This window comes from Ursus americanus, chromosome 32 (genome assembly GCF_024610735.1).
Source record: "Ursus americanus isolate L20-20 chromosome 32, mUrsAme1.1.p, whole genome shotgun sequence".
In the NCBI taxonomy this organism is placed as follows: domain Eukaryota; kingdom Metazoa; phylum Chordata; class Mammalia; order Carnivora; family Ursidae; genus Ursus; species Ursus americanus.
The window spans coordinates 14,876,584-14,895,462 of record NC_142158.1 but is presented as its reverse complement, the minus strand read 5'-3'; the positions used below and the strand labels follow the sequence as shown (position 1 = coordinate 14,895,462).

General features: G+C 39.4%; 2 protein-coding genes across 7 annotated transcripts in view; one reads left to right on the top strand and one right to left on the bottom strand.

Moving 5' to 3' along the window:
- The window catches only part of MAK (male germ cell associated kinase), a 50,638-nt gene extending 47,452 nt beyond the window's left edge, over positions 1-3,186 (top strand). For both annotated transcript variants that reach the window (XM_087857980.1, XM_045811528.2), the window contains one exon: positions 1,669-3,186. In XM_087857980.1, the coding sequence (XP_087714106.1) occupies positions 1,669-1,823 (155 nt within the window). In that variant the 3' untranslated portion in view covers positions 1,824-3,186. The remainder of the gene's footprint in view (positions 1-1,668) is intronic.
- An 8,072-nt stretch (positions 3,187-11,258) lies between these two features.
- On the bottom strand, positions 11,259-18,777 carry LOC123801565 (transmembrane protein 14C). 5 transcript variants are annotated; one of them, XM_045811660.2, is made up of 6 exons: positions 18,639-18,776; positions 17,558-17,627; positions 17,169-17,245; positions 16,244-16,345; positions 12,668-12,755; positions 11,259-11,754 (listed from the first exon to the last, which is right to left on the bottom strand). In XM_045811660.2, exons 2-6 carry the CDS (start codon positions 17,578-17,580, stop codon positions 11,700-11,702), a joined length of 345 nt encoding a protein of 114 aa, XP_045667616.1. In that variant the 5' UTR covers positions 17,581-17,627; positions 18,639-18,776; the 3' UTR covers positions 11,259-11,699. The 5 variants fall into 5 exon arrangements, with proteins under 5 accessions (XP_045667616.1, XP_045667617.1, XP_045667613.2 ...); XM_045811661.2 differs by having other exon boundaries at positions 11,434-11,754; positions 17,558-17,641; positions 18,639-18,753; XM_045811657.2 differs by having other exon boundaries at positions 11,595-11,904.
- Between the last annotated feature and the right edge of the window lie 102 nt (positions 18,778-18,879).

Here is an 18,879-nt window from a genome sequence, read left to right as displayed (position 1 = left end):
CACAGTTTCCCTCAAATGCATTTAGGACTTGACGTAGCTACATCACGACCTGGAGGAAAGCTCTCTGTTACTCCCCATATCCCGCATTTTGCACCCCAAGAGCATCACCCTATTAGCTGAAGGGGTTCTCTGAATCACCAGGGCTTATGGCCTCTCTCCCCACCTCCTTCCCCTCCTACCCTCCCACACGCACGCTCCTCCACGCCCGGTACCATTTTGGCCTGCAGACCTCAGGTGTGGGTTCACAAATTTAACACACTGGTGCTAGTCTACATTCCCATGGGTTAGAACTAAAGGGCCATTCCTGGAAAACTTGGTTAGCGGTTTAACCAGTTTTTCCTTAACAGTTAAGGGTTGACTGGCTCTTCTAAACACTTTGTCCCTACCTCATTTAGCTTTTTATTGACTATAACCTGGAGAATTTTAAACGTGGTAACGGTGAGAGGATAGGACAGGGTGACTGTCACCGGGGCAGTTCCTCACTTAATGCTATATTCCCCTTAAGCTGAGGTCAGCAGCACACTGGACCCACACTGCTCCTATAATCTCCCCTCCACTCCCAGTTTTACAGAAAAAGTGTGTGTGTGTGTGTATATGTGTGTGTGTGTATATATATATATATATATATATATATATATATATATATATATACACACTACATCAACAACAACAACAACGCAGGGAAATCACACAAGTAAATCCGGTATAGTGCTAGGTGTACAAAATGGTTAGACTAATTTCAAAATTGGCACTTAAGAGTTTAATCCAAGAGTGACAGCCACCACAGTGTGAAAAGATACTTAAATCTCAAACGGAAAGATCCAACATCCCTCTTTAGATGGAATACCTGATAATCAGCTGTAAACGTGAAGTGAGGGCGGACAAGGGAAGGACTGGAGAAGAGACTGAAGTTCTCCGTAAAATGATTTATTGCTTTGTCATTTGAGATGTTAAAGCAAGTTTAGCTTGTAAATTGTTCTGATAAGAACAAATATTTAACAAATTAAAATTTCACAAATATTAAATTAGCCAAATGTATGAATAAAACAAACCTTATGATGAAAGGTTTGGATCTTAGGAATGGCTCACCTTTTAAAGGAATTGTTTTCACCCATCATTTTCCCAATTTAAAAAATGAAGTTTCTTGCCTCTAAAAACCCCATTTTCATGTTTAAAAGAAATCTATGATGGGATCCCAACTGTGTAGCTCCATGAAGCTGGAGACTTATAGGATTCACAATTACAAATAAATTATCTGTAGTGGGTATTACACTTGGATATTAGATGAAACCACGATGTGATTTTACAAAGTCACCGACACTCTAGGTATTGCCTGTTGAACCTGAACCAAGAATTTTCTTGGTCACCCTGGTCGATGTTGCCTACCTAAATGTGTTAAGGCATTTGAGTGAACCCAAAAAAGAAACAGCAGCAGTATCAGAACTGCAAACCAGAAATATTGGCTCTTAAGCTACTGAGAATTCTGTATCAACATAAGAGTACACTAGAATTTTTAGTTTTAATATTTAAAAAATCTTAGAGACCACTGAACTCATCTTTTAAAGATAAACTCTAGACTTCCCCATAAAATAAAAAGATAAATTGCTTGATTTTAAATTTGATAATCAAATGAATAAATTTCTAACTTCCAATTCTCATTTCTTCCAGAATATACCTGGAACACAAAACCTGGTCGGGGGCAGTTTTCAGGACCTACTTACAACCCTACAGCCAAGAATCTAAATATTGTGAACCGTGCGCAGCCAGTTCCCTCAGTGCATGGAAGGACAGACTGGGTGGCCAAGTACGGTGGCCACCGGTAGGAGTCTCATGTGAAACCCCACAGCATTGCTCCATGGAATCCATGCAAATCCCCTGACCCTGGGAAATGTCTACAGATGTCTATTTCTACTGAGTTCTGGAAGAAATATGCAGTAGTGGGTACTTGAAGAGCAAAAACCATCTCCTATTTTCTTTCCTAGAAATGAAATGCATTTTCTTAGCATCAGGTTGTCCACAGTGCTGATATATGGGTAGGACTTTACAAAGTATTGAATAAACTATTTGCCAAAGTATCAAGTATTTGATCTACAAATTAATAGTTACTAAATATGGTAAGAATCTTTTTTTAAAAAGGCCTTCAGAAAGTGTTTAGAGTGTTTTAATTTTCATGTTATTTGCTATATTAATTTAACATTTCATCAGTTGGCCTCAAAGGTTTGTTTTTTTATAGCAGTTAGGTAGACTTCTGTTGGCTGTCAGTTACGGTTCTTACGTGGCTAAGGCTCTGCCCTACCAGTTTGGCAATGGCAAAAGATGCTCATTTATCATATGCTTTTCTACTTTGAAATTATGGAAGCGACGGTAATTCCATCTTGAGCAGGATATCTTTCTTAGGAATAAATTTATCTTTAACATGAAGATCTCAAAATTATGTGACCCAATTTTAGCGGAGAGTCTGTTTGATTTTGACCAACACAACTCCCATGAATTCATGGTGACTATCAAACCCAATGGCTTGAAGACTCCCAAATCAACCAAGTCAGGGCTCTCTCATCTTCACATCATTAAGAAAGTTCTTGAAACTGTGACGTGTGTTCATCAGACTTTGAAAATACTTTGCTTCCATGTTCCTACTAGACACAAAAATGAGGTGTGCCAGCTTGTCCCCCAAAGCAAATTCTTGCTGCTGCAGATCACTGACCTGTCTCTGACCTTGACATCTACTCTGAAGAGCAAATGCATTCAGTTGCTATAGCAGTGATTTCACTTAGTATAATTTTTTTTCTTTAATTTCTAAACTGGTACTTTATAAAAATAGACATTTTGAACTTGGAACTACTCTATTTAAACCCGCCATTTTGTGGACTGGACATTAGTACTGTATATTCTTTTTAAAGAATAATAATGTCATCAACTGCTATTTTTATGTATTTTCTGACTCTGTAACAAATGCTAATGTAATTGGTACCTTGTGGACATTATCCAAAGACATCATAAAATGATAGTAATATGGTATTTTTGTATAGAAGATTCAGCTCACCTTGCTAAAAAATGTTAAAATCTGAAGTTATTTATGTTGATGGTAATGGTTATATATATTTGTACAGTTTTAATTAATGTCTCAAAGCTAAAAAATTATTTTGTGTTGCTGGGAAGCTTTTATACTTCTCAAAAGATATTAAAATAAATATGGTTAACTAGTGTGTTTTTTTTATACTTTTAAACTTTATAATCTGAGGGCTATTTGTCATTTTCATTATAGACTTGTTTTTCTAGCAATTTTAGGTTTACAGAAAAAATTCATTCGGAAGTACAGTTTCCTTATACCCCCCCTTCAGGCCCCTTTCCCAATTTTCCCTATTATTAACATCTTGCACTAGTGTGGGACATTTGCTGTAACTGATGAGTCAGTATCAGTACACCTTTAGGCCACAGTTTACCTTAGGGTTCATGCTTTGTGTTGTATTTTCTGTGGGTTCTGACAAAATACATAACGGCATGTATCCACCACTACAGTATCCTAGAGATTAGCTTCATTGCCCTAAAAATCCCATGTCCTACCCACTCATCCTTCTCTCCCGCCCCCGCAAACCTCTGGCAACCACCAATCTTTCCATCATCTCCACCATGCTCCTGTTCCAGAATGTCACATCGTTGGAATCTACACCGGTTTCTTTCACTTAGCAAGATGCATTTAAGTTTCTTCCATGCCTTTTCTTAGCTCGATAGCTCATGTCTGTTTCTTGCTAACTAATATTTCATTGTATATATGCACTACAGTTTATTTATCCATTCACCTACTGAAGAACATCTTGTGTTCAAGTCTGGGCAATTATGAATAAAGCTGCTCACCCCAGTAGCAATAAGCATATCTAGCATCCAGATCTTGATTTCTAATACCAAGGTCCAGTAAAAGGAACCAGGGCTTTCTGGAGAGATGGCTGATTCTAGTACTGAGCATGAAATACACAAGCTGATACTGGAGATCTGATAGTGCTAGGAAGTAACAAAGTTATAAAAAAAAAAAAAAAAAAGCAAAAGCAAAACCCAACAAGCAGAAGCAGCCCACATTGATGGGCTAGGTGAAAGAAACATAGGAGCTAAATGGATGAGCTCCTAATGGCCAAAACTGTAATATTTGAGAAAGAAAATAAAGAAGTCACTGTATTATAACCCAAAGTGGGAAATACATATCCTGGGGTCCATACTGATATAAATAAGTGAATAAGTAGGGGAAAAGAGATAAATCTCCCATGCAGAATCCTAAATAATTTATGTAAATACTCTGCCTTCAAGGTGGAAGAGTACAACTCCCCAATCCTTAAGTACAGAATGGGCACGGTGACTTCCTTTCAAAGAGTACAGTATGGGGGGGGGGAGGAATAACTTTACAGTGGAGAAGCCTGATTGAATACTACCTCAAGCCAGATAATCAAGGTCAACATCAACAATAATACCACGTTCATATACGTGATGTTAATATTATGTGATGAAAACAGCACTTTGCTCCTAAAATTTCCTAAGTCCAGTCTAACCATAAGGAAAACACTAGACAAATTCTAACAGAAGAGCATTCTACAAAACACTTGGTCAATACTCTTCAAAACTATCAGGGTCATCGAAAACAAGGCAAATCTGAAAAACAGTGATAACCAAGAGGAGCTTAAGGAGACATGACAACTAAATGTAATGTGGGATCCTAGACGAGATCCTGGAATAGAAAAACAATATTAGTTTTTAAAAACTTAGAAAATCTGAATAAAATATGGACTTTAATTAATTTACCAATATTGACTCAGAGTTCTAACAAATATTTTATGCTAACCTAAGATATTAATAGAGAAAACTAGGTGTGGGGTATGTGGGAACTCTGTACTGTCTTCTCAAAACGGTCCTAAAAAGTCAAGTGTATTTTTAAAAAGTAGATTTGATCTATAAATTCAGCAAATATTTACTAAGTGCCTACTAAGTACTAAGTGTAGTATATATGGTAATGACAAAACGGTCGTTTTCCCTGACCTCACAGAACATATATTCTGGAGGCAGACATTAAATAAACACACATGAAATTGTATATTGGCAAACTATGATGGGGTTAAGATAAAGAACAGAACAGTAGGAAGACTAAAGAAATCTAAATGTTGAGAGACAACTGAATGGTTTTAAGTATAGGAGTCAAAATATACTTGAAATATGCCTCTACCTGCTGGGTAAAGAAATAATTGTTGAGCCAAACCATAAAAACAAGGAGTCCTACTAGAAGATTAAATGATGGTGAGGCTTAGACTTGGGTACTGGCAACAGTATGGAAAAGAATTAAGCATAACTGTTAATAGGAAGCTACTGGGTTTTAGTGTTACTTTCTTGCTGCTTTATAGAATTTTCTCATTGGTTCAATATGTTTTTAGTTGCTTGTCTTGGATTTTTCTAGATAGATAAATATATTAACTGTTTAAAATGTTTAATTTCTTTTTTCCAGTATTTATACCTTATTTCTCATGTTTTACTGTTTTGTCTGGTGTCTCTAGAACAATGTTGATCTTGTCAGTAACAGCAAATATATTATTTCTAACTTTAATATAAGGCCACAAGATGAAATAAATGGTAGCCAATAAAAACCTAAGGCACATAATATGCTCGAGTGAGTCAAAAAGTACTTATATTAGTGTCAATTAATTTTGTTCAGATTGTTACCTAATTTAAAAATACTTATGAAAAAGTTCCCATTCATCATAACAAAGGCATAAAATATCCTACAATACTCTTAACAGAAATACAAAGAACTAAATGAATATAGATCTAAAATATGAAGACATTAAAAACAAAACTAAATTAACAACCAGAAAACAACATACAAAATGGTAATAAGTATGTATCAATTACTTTAAGTTACTTTAATTGGTCTTAATGCTCCAATCAAAACACACATGGTGGCTACATGGATTAAAAAAAAAAAAAAAGACCCATCCATATGCTGTCTACAAGAGACTCACTTCAGATCTAAAGACACATGCAGACTGAAAGTGAAGAGATGGAAAAGATATTCCATGCAAATGGAAACAAAAAGCTAAAGTAGCAATACTCATCAGACAAAACTTTTAAAACAAAGGCTGCAACAAAAGACAAAAGCATTATTACATAATGATAAAAGGGTCAATCCAAGAAGAGGTAGAACATTTACAAATATTTGCATACCTAACACAGGAATACCTAAATATATAATGGAAATATTAACAGACATAAAGAGGGAAATTGACAATAATACAGTAATAATAGGAAATTTTAATACCCCGCTTACATTAATGGACAGATTATCAAGACAAAAAAGTCAATAAAGAAACACTGTCCTTAAATGACAGATCAAACCAGATAGACTTATTAGATATACACAGAACATTTAATCTTCAAGCTGCAGAATACACATTCTTTTCAAGTGCACATTAAACATTCTCCAGGATCACAACAGGATCACACTGGACCACAAAACAAGTCTCAATAAATTTAAGAAGACTTAAATCATACCAAACATCTTTTCCAAGCACAACAGTATGAAGCTAGAGATCAATTACAAAAGTAAAACTGAAAAAAAACCCGCAACACATGGACACTAAACATTACACTACCAAGCAACCAATGTGTCAACAGAAAAAGAGAAAATCAAAAAATGCCTTAAGACAAATGAAAATGGAAATAAGACTTTCCCAAATCTATGGGACACAGTAAAAGCAGTTTTAAGAGAAAAGTTTATAGCAATAAGCAAGAAACAAGAAAAATCTCAAATAAATAACTTTTCACCTAAAGAACTAGAAAAACAACAACAACAACAACAAAGCCCAAAGTTAGTAGAAGGAGGGAAATAATAAAGATCAGAACGAAATACAAGAAAGTAATAAAGAAAAAGAGAGAGAGAAGGGGAGGGGAGGGGAGGGGAGGGGAGGGGAGGGGAGGGGAGGGCAGGGCAGGGCAAGGCAAGGCAAGGCAAGGCAAGGCAAGGCAAGGCAAGGCAAGGCAAGGGAAGGGAGGGCAAGGGAGGGCAAGGGAGGGGATGGGAGGGGAAGGGAGGGGAAGGGAGGAAGGGAGGAAGGAAAGAAGGAGAGAAGAAAGAAAAAAGAAAAGAATTATGAAACTAAAAGGTGGTTCTTTGCAAAGATAAACAAAATTGGTAAGCCTCATCAAGAAAAGATGAGAGAGAGAGACCAAATCAGAAATGGAAGAGAAGTTAAACTGACACTACAGAAATACAAAGGATCATAAGAGACTGCTACAATTATACACCAACAAACTGGAAAGCCTAGAAGAAATGGATGAATTCCCAGAAACATACAACCTTACAAGACTGATAATGAAGAAATAGAAAATATGAATAGACCAATTACAAATAATGAAATCAAAACAATTTAAAAACCACCCAAAACAAAAGTCCAGTACCAGACAACTTCACAGATGAATTCTACCAAACATGTAAAGAAGAGTTAGTAACTATCCCTCTCAAATTATTCCAAAACATTGAAGAGGAAGGAACACTTCCAAACTCATTTTATGAAGCCAGCATTACCCTATTACTTAAACCAGACAAAGACATTACAAAGGAAGAAACTTGTAGGCTAACAGCCCTGATGAACAAGGATGAAAAAAATCCTCAAAAAATATCAGCAAACCGAATTCAACAATACAAAGGATCATACACCATGATCAAGTAGGATTTATGCCAGGGATCCAAGAATGGTTTCAACATCCTCAAATCAATCAACATGATACACATTAACAAAACAAAGGATAAAAACCATATGATCATCTCAATAGATGCAGAAAAAACATTTGACAAAATTCAACATCCATTCATGATAAAAACTCTCAACAAAATGGGTATAGAGGGAACACACCTCAACATAATAGTCCATATAATGACAACCCACAGCTAACACCATGTTCAAGTGAAAAAAAGCTAAAAGCTTTCCTTCTAAAACAAGGAATAAGACAAGAATGCCCACTCTCACCACTTTCATTCAACATAGTCCTAGAAGTCTTAGCCACAGGGGCGCCTGGGTGGCACAGCGGTTGAGCGTCTGCCTTCAGCTCAGGGCGTGATCCCGGCGTTATGGGATCGAGCCCCACATCAGGCTCCTCTGCTATGAGCCTGCTTCTTCCTCTCCCACTCCCCCTGCTTGTGTTCCCTCTCTCGCTGGCTGTCTCTATCTCTGTCAAATAAATAAATAAAATCTTTAAAAAAAAAAAAAAAAAAGAAAGTCCTAGCCACAGCCATTAGGCAAGAAAAAGAAATGAAAGGCATCCAAATTGGAAAGGACGAAGTAAAACTATCATTAGTTGTAGATGACATAATATACATAGAAAACCCCAAAGACTTCACCAAAAAACTATTAGAACTAACAAATGAATTTCAGTTAAGTTGCCGAATACTAAATTAACACAGAAAAATCAACTGTACTTTTACAAACTAATAAGTTATCAGAAAGAAACTTAAAAAAACAATCCCATTTACAATTGCATCAAAAAGAATAAAATACCTAGGAATAAAACCAAGGAGGTGAAAGACCTGTACTTACAGATACTGATGAAAGAAACCGAAAATGACACAAATAAATAAAAACATATACTGGGCTCACAGATCGGAAGAATTATATTGTTAAAATGTCCTTACTACCCAAAGCATCTTAGAGGTTCAATGCGATCCCCATCAAAATAAATGCATTTTTCACAGAACTCAAAGAATCCCAAAATAAGACCCCAAACAGCCAAAGCAATCTTGAGAATGAAGAACAAAGCTAGCAATCTTGAAAAAGAACAACAAAGCTGGAGGTATGCTCCCTGATTTCAAACTATACCACAAAGCTACAGTGACCCAAACAGTCTGGTACTAGCACAAAAACAAATACATAAATCAACGGAATAGAGGGCCCAGAAACAAACATGCATACATCATCAATCCATGACAAACGAGGCAAGAACAATGGGTAAAGGATAGTCTCTTCAAAAAATTGTGCTGGGAAAACTGGATAGCTACATGCGAAAGGATAAAACTGGACTACTATCTTATACTATATACAAAAATAAGTTCAAGATAGATTAAAGATGAACATAAGACCTGAAATCATAAAACTCCTAGAAGAAAACCTAGGCAGTAAGCTCTTGGACATCAGTCTTAGCAATATTTTTTAGACCAGTTTCCTATTCAAGAGCAACAAAAGCTAACATAATAAATGGGATTACATCAAACAAAAAGCTTTTGCACAGAGAAGGAAACCAACAAAATGAAAAGGCAATCTAAAGATGGAGGAAGATATTTGCAGCAAATCATATAACTGATTAACACATTAATATCTAAAACATACAAAAAAACCTACACAACTTAGTATCAAAACAACAAATAATCTGATTAAAAGACAGGCAGAACTTGAACAGACATTTTTCCAAAGACATACAGATGACCAACGCACATGAAAAGATGCTCAATGTCAATAATCAGGGCAATGCAAATCAAAATCAAAATGAAATATCATATCAGTCAGCATGGCTAGTATCAAAAAGAAAAAAATAACAAGTGTTCGCAAGGATGTAGAAAAAGAGAACTCTTGAGCACTGTTGGTCAGAATGTAAATCGGTGCAGTCACTATGAAAAACAGTATGGTGTTTCTTCAAAAAATTAAAAATAGAACTACCATACAATCCTGCAATTCCACTTCTGGGTACTTACACAAAAAACCCCAATCTAAAGAGATATATGTACCCCTATGTTCACTGCACCATTATTTATAATAGCTAAGATATGGAAGCAACCTAAGTGTCAAGATGATCACAGAAAGGCTAGCTTAGAACCCCAAATGCATCTAATCAATTAATATACGACACGTATTGCTTTTTTGTTTAATCTTTTTCTGTGCCTCTGCTCTCATAGTTCATATGACTGAAACACCTGGGGAACAAGAAGTCAGAACTAATGTTCACTTTTACCTGGCCATCACATAACAGGGTTTTGGGAAAAAAACATAAAGGTTAAGTCTGTGGACAAAGATAATACACAGACTGCTCTTCATTGCTCAAGAGAACACCCAGGCCACCTGTGGCATTCTGACCTTTGTAACACTAACTATAGCCAGTTGTTTTTCTCCAAACACATTTCCATAAAAATCAGTTTTTAAAATATCAAAAAGATAATACAATGTTCTGTCTACTTGATTTTCTTTGTCCATTTTCCTCTAGACTGTACAGGACTAATGTTTGAGAAGTTCACAATAATCTGATTCACCAGGGCATGAAGTCATCCCACATACCAATAAGCTATTTGTAAATGGATTTGTCCTTATAATTTAAACAACAAATTTGGTACATGATAAAAGGCAACTACTGGCTATATGAGGAACTGGAATATTTTTAATTTAGTCAAGTATTTGCAAGTATGTGACATCAAGCACCAACCCTTTCCCATCTAGGAGTAGTTTTTATTATTAATAGTGCGTGCAAGAAAAAGATCTGAAGTCCCAGTAGACCAAAAGTTTAATGAGTCATTGCTGTGACGAGGCTATTCAAAAATCTGATTTGATCCCAGTTGTATTAACAGAACTGCATGGTCTAGGATATACTACCCTGGTCACACCCAACTTGTGCAGAGGTCTGGGTATTATGGTTTAAGAATGGGCCCTGGCAGATGACATGTCAAAACCACATCACATAATAAAACAGGGATGGGAAAACCAGGACTCCTTTCAAAGAGTTTAAGAAAACATATAAACGTGATTAATAAGTGCCTGAATTGTACTATAAATCCAACCGATACCAGTTAGGGAGGAGGTAAGTAGCAAATATCCCTTTTCTTTTGAAATGGGAGAAAACTAAAGTAAGGAATACCAGAATGAGTTAATGCTCAGTGCTGAAAACAAAAGAAAGTGAGGTGGAAATGTGTCAGTGTCCAGTTAATGTGTGTAGAAACCAAACCCAGTAATTCAAGTTTCAGACAGGTCTTTAGTTTCACATTTATAGATTAGCTAGTTAGCCACTTTTTTTTTTTTTTTGATTACACAGTCCTAATCTTAGAAATCCTCACTAAAGGATCATTTCTAGGACAAGCTTCAATACAATGTATAATCTCAAATCACAAGTAACTTTCCGTGGTCCTTACTGAAAATAGGTAATTACTAAATAAAATATTAACAGAACACTTTCACATTCCTATAGCTTCAAGCTATACACATCTCATTCTACGTTCTAGACAACTCTGGCAACGAAGACACCATAGAAAATATTACTTACGGTAAACTTTATTTTCATTGATATTTCATTTGACATAATCTCAACGTAGGTCTGTGCTCTAGGATGAGCCAAAGAACAGCAATCCTAAAGCTCTTGTTCTGAGTAGGGCATGGGGTTTTGAGGCCCCCAGTGTTGATACCTAACATTTTACCCCTTGAGACATTACCCAGAGATACAGAAAGAGGCGACAGCATCATGTATAAGAATCAAACTGTATGAGAACATACAAGAAGAAGCTCTTGGGTTAACATACCACCCACCTCTTTAAGGTTGTAATGATAATGACTGATTTCTTCTGGAAAATTCAATGTTATTTTTGTTCTGTTAAGTAAAATGTCAGAATATGTGAAAATGCTGCACTTGTTTCTCTTAATACACTAAAAATAGTGGAAGTTTTTAAATTCTTCATGAGTCCAAGCGGGACAGGACTACTACTGATGGGGTCTATTCAACACACTAATTCCAAGTTTGGCGACCATCAGCAAACTGTTCAAAAGAAACACATAAACAAAAAATATCAGGTAAAGAACAGAACAGGCACTCGACTATTTTTTCAAGAAACTAAAACTGCAGGTCCTTCACAAGTACATGGTGAGGAAACGCCAAGGCAGAGCAGGCACAGGTGAATCTCCATTCCTGGAAGTACCAAAGAAATAACATGCCGAGGGGCAGTTTTGCACGCCACTTGCCTTAAAACTGTACATGTGAATCCGGAGTTCCCAATCTAACAGCCAATAATTCAAAGAGATGAGTAAACTGAAGGCTGGGAAGACCAAGGTCTCTCCAGGGTCACAGAGCTAGTTAATGGTACATTAACAGCCTCCTAGTTCACTGCTCTTGACCTTGGTCTACACGGACTATAAAGCATTATGCTTGACAGCATCATAACTAGGATCAAAGTCAGGTAAGGGATCTTCCTCCAGATGTTTAAAAATTCTGTCCTCAGAGTATCTGTATTATAATTAAGGAATACATTTTTTGTTTAAATAATCTGGTTTGAGTTTTATAACCAAAGGTAATTAGACAGCAGGATTTAATCAAAATTCCCTTTTAGGAAAATGTTCAATGATAAAGGATGCCCAGACAACTCAGAAATATGGAACTCATGCTGAAAGTCGCAGAAAGAGCTGCAGTCATGGCTTTGCATGAAGCTCCTTCCGCCGGAGGCAGGAGCCGGGATGGACCAGATCACAAATGTGAGAGCAAAATCATGAATGCACTTCATTTTGGTGTTAAATCAACTACTGTTTCTGCAGCCTTTCCTATTTGTGTGTAAATTACATCACTTCAGTGATGTCCACCATCAGGCATGTAAAGTAAAATTTTGAATGTACAAAGTCTTAGGGGGCATGAAACTAAACTCCATACTGGTGAAGAACAGCGAGAGAAAAGAAAATACCTGGCACCAGCAATTAAGCCCGCAGGCATAAATTTTCCAGAGTGGTAGAATCTCATTCCCATAATGCCAGCTAAGGTTCCAGATGTAGCTGATGGGAAAGAGAAAAAGAACCAAAGATCATTATATCTTATATGCAGGAGAACCAAAGTCCCACCCCTCTTTCAGGGGCCAGACCCCATCTCATACTATCACCTCCTTCCCCAGGGCTACCCTTGTTCTGTGGGGGTAAGAACAAGTATTGGAACGTACGGCCCTCACTGTATTGAGGGCCAAACGACCTTCCCGGCCTCACCTCCTACCAAAGCCATAGCTTCCTCCCAATTTGCTGCAGGTCTTTTTTTCCTATTCCTTACTGATGTATTTACACTGTAGGCTCTTCTATTCAACATCTGTTAAAATACCTATTATGTGCCATGCACTGCACTAGGTGCTGGAGGACAAAACTATCATTAAAAAAGGTCTTTAGGGGCGCCTGGGTGGCTCAGTCATTAAGCGTCTGCCTTAGGCTCAGGGCGTGATCCCGGCGTTATGGGATCGAGCCCCACATCAGGATCCTCTGCTGGGAGCCTGCTTCTTCCTCTCCCACTCCCCCTGCTTGTGTTCCCTCTCTCGGCTGTCTCTCTCTCTGTCAAATAAATAAATAAAATCTTTAAAAAAAATAAAAATAATAAAAAAATAAAAAAGGTCTTTAAACAGGGGTGCCTGGGTGGCTCAGGGTCAAGATCCCAGAGTCCTGGGATCAAGCCCTGCATTGGGCTCCCTGCTCAGCGGAGTCTGCTTCTCCCTCTGACCCTCATCCCACTCATGCTTTCTCTCACTCTCAAATAAATAAGTCTTAATTTAAAAAAAAAAAAAAAAAAGGTCTGTAAACAGCAGATCCAGCCTATTCTGGAAAATCGGGAAAGGATTTGCTGAGGAAGTGAAGATCAAGCCAAGATCTAAAAAGTAGGTGTGAATGAGCTAAAGGGGGAAGAAAGCACATTCCATGCAGAGGGAATAATACACCCAGGGCCTTGTGGTGAGAGGGAACTGAAGGCTAAAATATGGCTAGTGAGGAAAAGGGGCCATACCACAGAGCCTTGACAGCCATACTAGGGATTGTGTTCTTCATCCTCAGAGCAATGAGAAGCCATTAAAAGACATCAGACAGAAGGATACATGAGCAGAATAGAACCGTTGAAACAAAATTCTAGCTGTTCCATGGAGAACAAAACGGAGCGAAACCAGAGCATGTAGGGATACCGAGAAACTTGCTCAGGAATGCAGGAAAAATACAGGGATAACTGGGAAGAGAACAGTGGCCATGGAGATACAGGAGGCAATCTAGGATATGTGCTGGAGGTAGTGTCAATAGGACTTACTGGTGAATGAGATATAAAGATGGAGGGGAGGAGAGCAAGACCCAAATGGATGGAGAACACCAGAAGACCAGTGTATGTGAGGACAAGAGGTCAGGTTTGGGCAGATGCCTTGAGACAACTAATAAAAGATTTCAAGCATGCAGCTGTATATGTAAGAGTAAAGCTTGGAGAAGAAATCCGTTTGTGAATCAACGACCTGTTTCAATGGTAATTTAAGGCCTGCGCTCCAATGAGCCAAGCAAGAGGGTATAAAGAATAAAGAAAGAGCCAGGTCTTGAAGCGCCTGGGTGACTCAGTCAGCTAAGCAGCCAACTCTTGATTTCGGCTCAGGTCATGATCTCAGGGTCGTGAGATTGAGCCCCATATCAAGTTTCATGCTCGGCGGGGAGTCTGCTTGGGATTCTCTCCCTCTCCTGCCCTTCCCCCTGCTCACTCGAGCTCTTTAATAAATAAGTCTTTAAAAAAAAAAAAAAAAAAAAAAGACAGGTCTTAAGAACTTCAACATTTAATGGCCAAACAGGAAGATGGGTCGACAAACGAGAACAAGAAAATAAAAAGGAAAACAGAAGAGTGGAAAATGGATTGGTCCGCTATGCTGAGAAAGCTAACAGGCCACTAGAATGAGGATTAAAAAATGTACACTGCAAGGGTGCCTGGGTGATTCAGTCGGTTAAGCATCCAACTCTTGATTTCGACTCAGGTCATGATCTCAGGGTCCTGGGATTGAGCCCTGAGTCAGGCTCCTCTGTGCTCAGCAGGAAGTCTGCTTGAGACTCTCTCTCCCTCTGCCCCACCCCGTTTGTGCACGCACTGGCACTCGTGTATGTGTGTGTGCACTTTCTCTCACAGATAAACACAGATCTTCAAAAAAAAAACGAACACTGGATTCTGAAAAATCCAGGTCACTGGCACAATCAGGGAAAGCTATTTCCATGGACAAAGGAGACAAATACAGAGACTGATGTGGTCGAGAATGTGAAGGGGAGGAAATAAAAACAAGCAGTATAACAGATTGTTTTAGAGAAGTTTCTGAAGGGGGAAGAAGGGCAACAACTGGAGAAGGAAGTGGGGTCACGAGAGGTCCTGTTTTCTTTACTGGGTGAGAGAGGACACATGTGAACACGAGCAGGAGGGATCCATCTACAGGGTGGAATCCAAGTAAGAGATGGCATCTTTGGCAGTGTAACACTCTAGAAGATCGGGGAGCAGAGACTCAAAGCCTGGGTGGAGGGACAGGCCTTGGAGAGGAGAGAAACAGCACAGCAGAAGGCATGGACGCTGAAGCCCCTCGTGATGAATGCTGCTCCTCTTGAAGTAGGCAATGAGCTCATTTGCTGAGAGTGGAGGAATGGAATCAGAAATGGGAAAAAAGAAGTCTGAAAGTCATTCAGGAGCTTGAGTGCGGGAGCTGACAGGCAGAGCTGAGAGCTGGGCCCCTCCTCCTTCTGCAGCACACCCCATACCAGCCATTGCTGACCTCGCCTGCCCAGCCCATGGCAACTCGTGCAAACTGCTCTGTTAACATGCTTGTTCTCCCCACCACACTTACAATAACCAGAACTATAGGTTTTCCGACTCTGCAGATTTGTGGAGACAGTGAGATGGCCACACTCCTAGTGCAGCGTCTGATACACAGGTGGAGCTCAATAAAAATGCACCCAAAGCCACCCTGATAAGTAGTAATCTTCCCTTCTCAGCACTCCTCACTGTCTGTGCAGCTCACAGAGCACTTCAGCAGCCCCGCAGACTCATGTTTCACGTTAGTCAAGGTAAAGGCTCCTTGAGGCCAAGGCCTATGCCGTACATTTAGCTTAATGCTAAAGGGCTAATAAATGATTTCCAAATGTGAAAAATGCAATAGTGATGCAAACCTAAGCCTGACATGTGATCCTCTGGGAATGTTCAAGCATATAGTCTTCAGTGGGCAATCAAAATGATTAAGAGACATGTAACTGCCTTGCACAAGTTTATTATTAATTTCATTGGCTAAATCTAAATTCATGAGGCATGAAAACCTTTCCATATTCTGTACACAGAAAATAAACAGACACCAGTACAACTCCCCCACCCCCAATTTTAAAAATTCCCTAGCACTTAGCAGAAGTAATAAAACGGTCTTCATGTGAAGAACCTGTCACATTCCACCAACCCAAAGCCTCTTGGTAAAGTATTCTGGATACATAATTATATGGGGGAAACAGTGACGCTGACATACCTAGAAACACCCAAATGTTCCTCGGATCCTGAGACAGCTGATAAGCACCTAGGCCTGCTAAACTACCAAAAAGCAGCCCAGCAGCCAGTGACGGGACACTACCTGTAGGGAAGCAAACAGAGTTCTACATTATAATGTCAGACGCTCATTTCATTAACAGAAGTCACAAGATTTCCTCCCCCTACAGAGGAAAACCTCAGAGAGAATTTCTCTCAACACAGCTCATAACCAAGGAGCCCTCAAGCAGGAAAATGTTTTGGGGAATTTGCTACTTTACAGAGAAGACAGGGTAATATCACAGTAATCCTCTCTTTTTTAATAGACAGACACATCCATCTAGGGCAAAAAGAAGGGCTCCTAACCAGGCCTACCTTTCAAAGGCTGGAAGTGTCCCCAGGCAGGACCTCAGGCAAATCCCCAAAGGAGAGGGAAACAGGAGCAGTGAGTTTAAAATAAAAACAAAAACAAAAAACTGGAGAATAAAAATTCTGGTGTGTGTGTGTTGGGGTGGGGATGCAGGCTAGAAGGAGGTAGAAACAGCACCTTTACTGACAGACCTGTCTGAAGAGGGGACTTCAAAAAATGAGAATGTAAAGACAAGAGGTTTCTTCCTATTTAGCACAGAGATACTCTGGGGTCAAGCTAATGTGTGGTAGTCAAAGATAACAGCGACCTACTACCACCCCTGCCCAGCAGCTTTAGATAAAAAAGCCAAGAACAAGTGAATAGACAAGAAGCCTGCCTTAAGTCAACCAGATAATGGAAAAGCAAGTGCAGGAGCAGCTATGGGACTGACAATAACCCTGCACTCAAGCTAGTGGGTTTAAACAAGTCAAACAAGACTGCACTTTGGGGACCCTGGGGACTCACTCTTTACCAGCAACAATGTGAAAATCTTAGGAGGTTAAGTCGCTACAAGCCATACCTGCTTTTGCATAGCCAATGATCCCACCAGAAGCAACCAATGCTGCATAGCCAAAGCCAATCCAATGTAAAGGCACTCTGAAAAGGAAAGAGTAAGAAATCAGCGCCAACCATGGCTAAAAAATAAAAAAACAATCACAGGATGGGACTAAAACGTCATCATCCAGAACAGTCCTATCACTGTACAAATGAACATAAATCCCAGAGGTTAGATGACGTGCCCTAGTCAGTGAAAGAGCCGGGACTCAAACCCAGGTCCCTGGCCTACATGTCCATCCTCCCATACCCTATGCTGCCCAACAGTCTATTCCTATGGCCCTTTTCAGATAAGAAAAGAAGCTTTGGTTTTGAGAAGTTGCTGGCTATTCCTCTCCCATTCACTGTACTTACAGTGGGCCAGAGTCCTTTTGCATTGTTCTTTTTCACTGTGACCAGACACAAGAGTACACCAGGCCGGCACCTGTGAAGGAAGGGCTGAATGAGAGGTGGTTAACTGCATGGCTCTCTAGCAGTCAGAAGGAAGTGGACCCAAGTTCCAGCTCCACCCCTTACTTGCTAAGAAGTAACGGGCAAGCTACCAACTGTCCTAGCCTCAGCTTCCCTCACTGTACCATGAGGATAAGAATGGTACAAATTTCCTAGGGCTCCTGTGAGCATTAAATGGGGTAATAAGTAAAAAGTGCTTAGCACGTAGTAAATGCTGAGAAGATACTAACCGTTTTGGTAATAACTTCCATTCTAACACAGGCCTACAGGAAACAACGCAATTCACTGATCAGGTCTGTACAGGTAATGAGTTTACCTTTATGTCAGCTAACCAACTTATTACTAAATCAGAAACTAAATATACCCTTAATTTGACTATTTAATTGCCCCTTTCTGCCCTTGCTCAAAGAATTCAATTACAGTAATAGTCAATACCTTGCAAAACTTTGGCTATTTACTTTTGCATCAAATCATTGATCTTTAGACTAAGATCGGTGAGGGGGTAAAATACTGGAAAGCCCAAGTCATAATTAACGTAGGACACTTCGCTCTTTGCGAAGTAGGGTGTAACTCCTATTTTCTTAAAGAAATGCATTTGGTATCCAATAAGGTTTAGCTTGAAAGCAATTCATACCCGTTTTGTTTTAAATTTTTAATTGTCGGGCAGCGGGGTGCTTGGAATTGTGCCAGTCATTATTTCCAAGTAGCACCGAGTTACTGAGACTTTCAAGGAGCTGGAGCAATAAAATCCCCAGGAAACTGATCACCACTACGCTACATCTGTAAGCATTTGTCTCAAGAGCTCAGGGATCCTGCAAGATTCACAATCTATTTTAAGGAAAGCACAAAAATGCGCGACTAGAAAGGCACTATGACGCAGCTTAACGCTCCTGACTGGATCTGGGGGAAGAAGAGTGGGCGGCAGCAAAGCCTCTTATGTAATCCCCAAAAGTAAAAAAGGTATAGAATAATAATTCCCAAGTACCGAACCGCTTTGCCGTAGGTCTGCACGGGTCGACAAGAGCACACAAGCCGTAAGGCGGACAGACGAAGTCCCGCCGGAAACGTCGTCGCACGCACTGCGTCCCGAGGACAAGGCGGAACGTGGGGCGGGGCGGAGCCTGCTGCCGGCTTGAGGGGTGGAGTCGCGCCGTGCGCATGCGTCGCGAGGACTGGAAAGGCATGGGCGGGGTTTGAGGGGAGGAGTCACAGCGTGCGCATGCGTC

Coding starts and splice junctions, on each gene's coding strand:
- LOC123801565 (XM_045811659.2), bottom strand. CDS start 17,580: ATGCAAAAGGACTCTGGCCCACT. Junction 16,346..17,168: donor CATTGGCTATGCAAAAGCAG/GTATGGCTTGTA, acceptor GCTTCCCTACAG/GTAGTGTCCCGTCACTGGCT. Junction 11,905..12,667: donor GGCTTAATTGCTGGTGCCAG/GTATTTTCTTTT, acceptor TGGTACTTCCAG/GAATGGAGATTCACCTGTGC.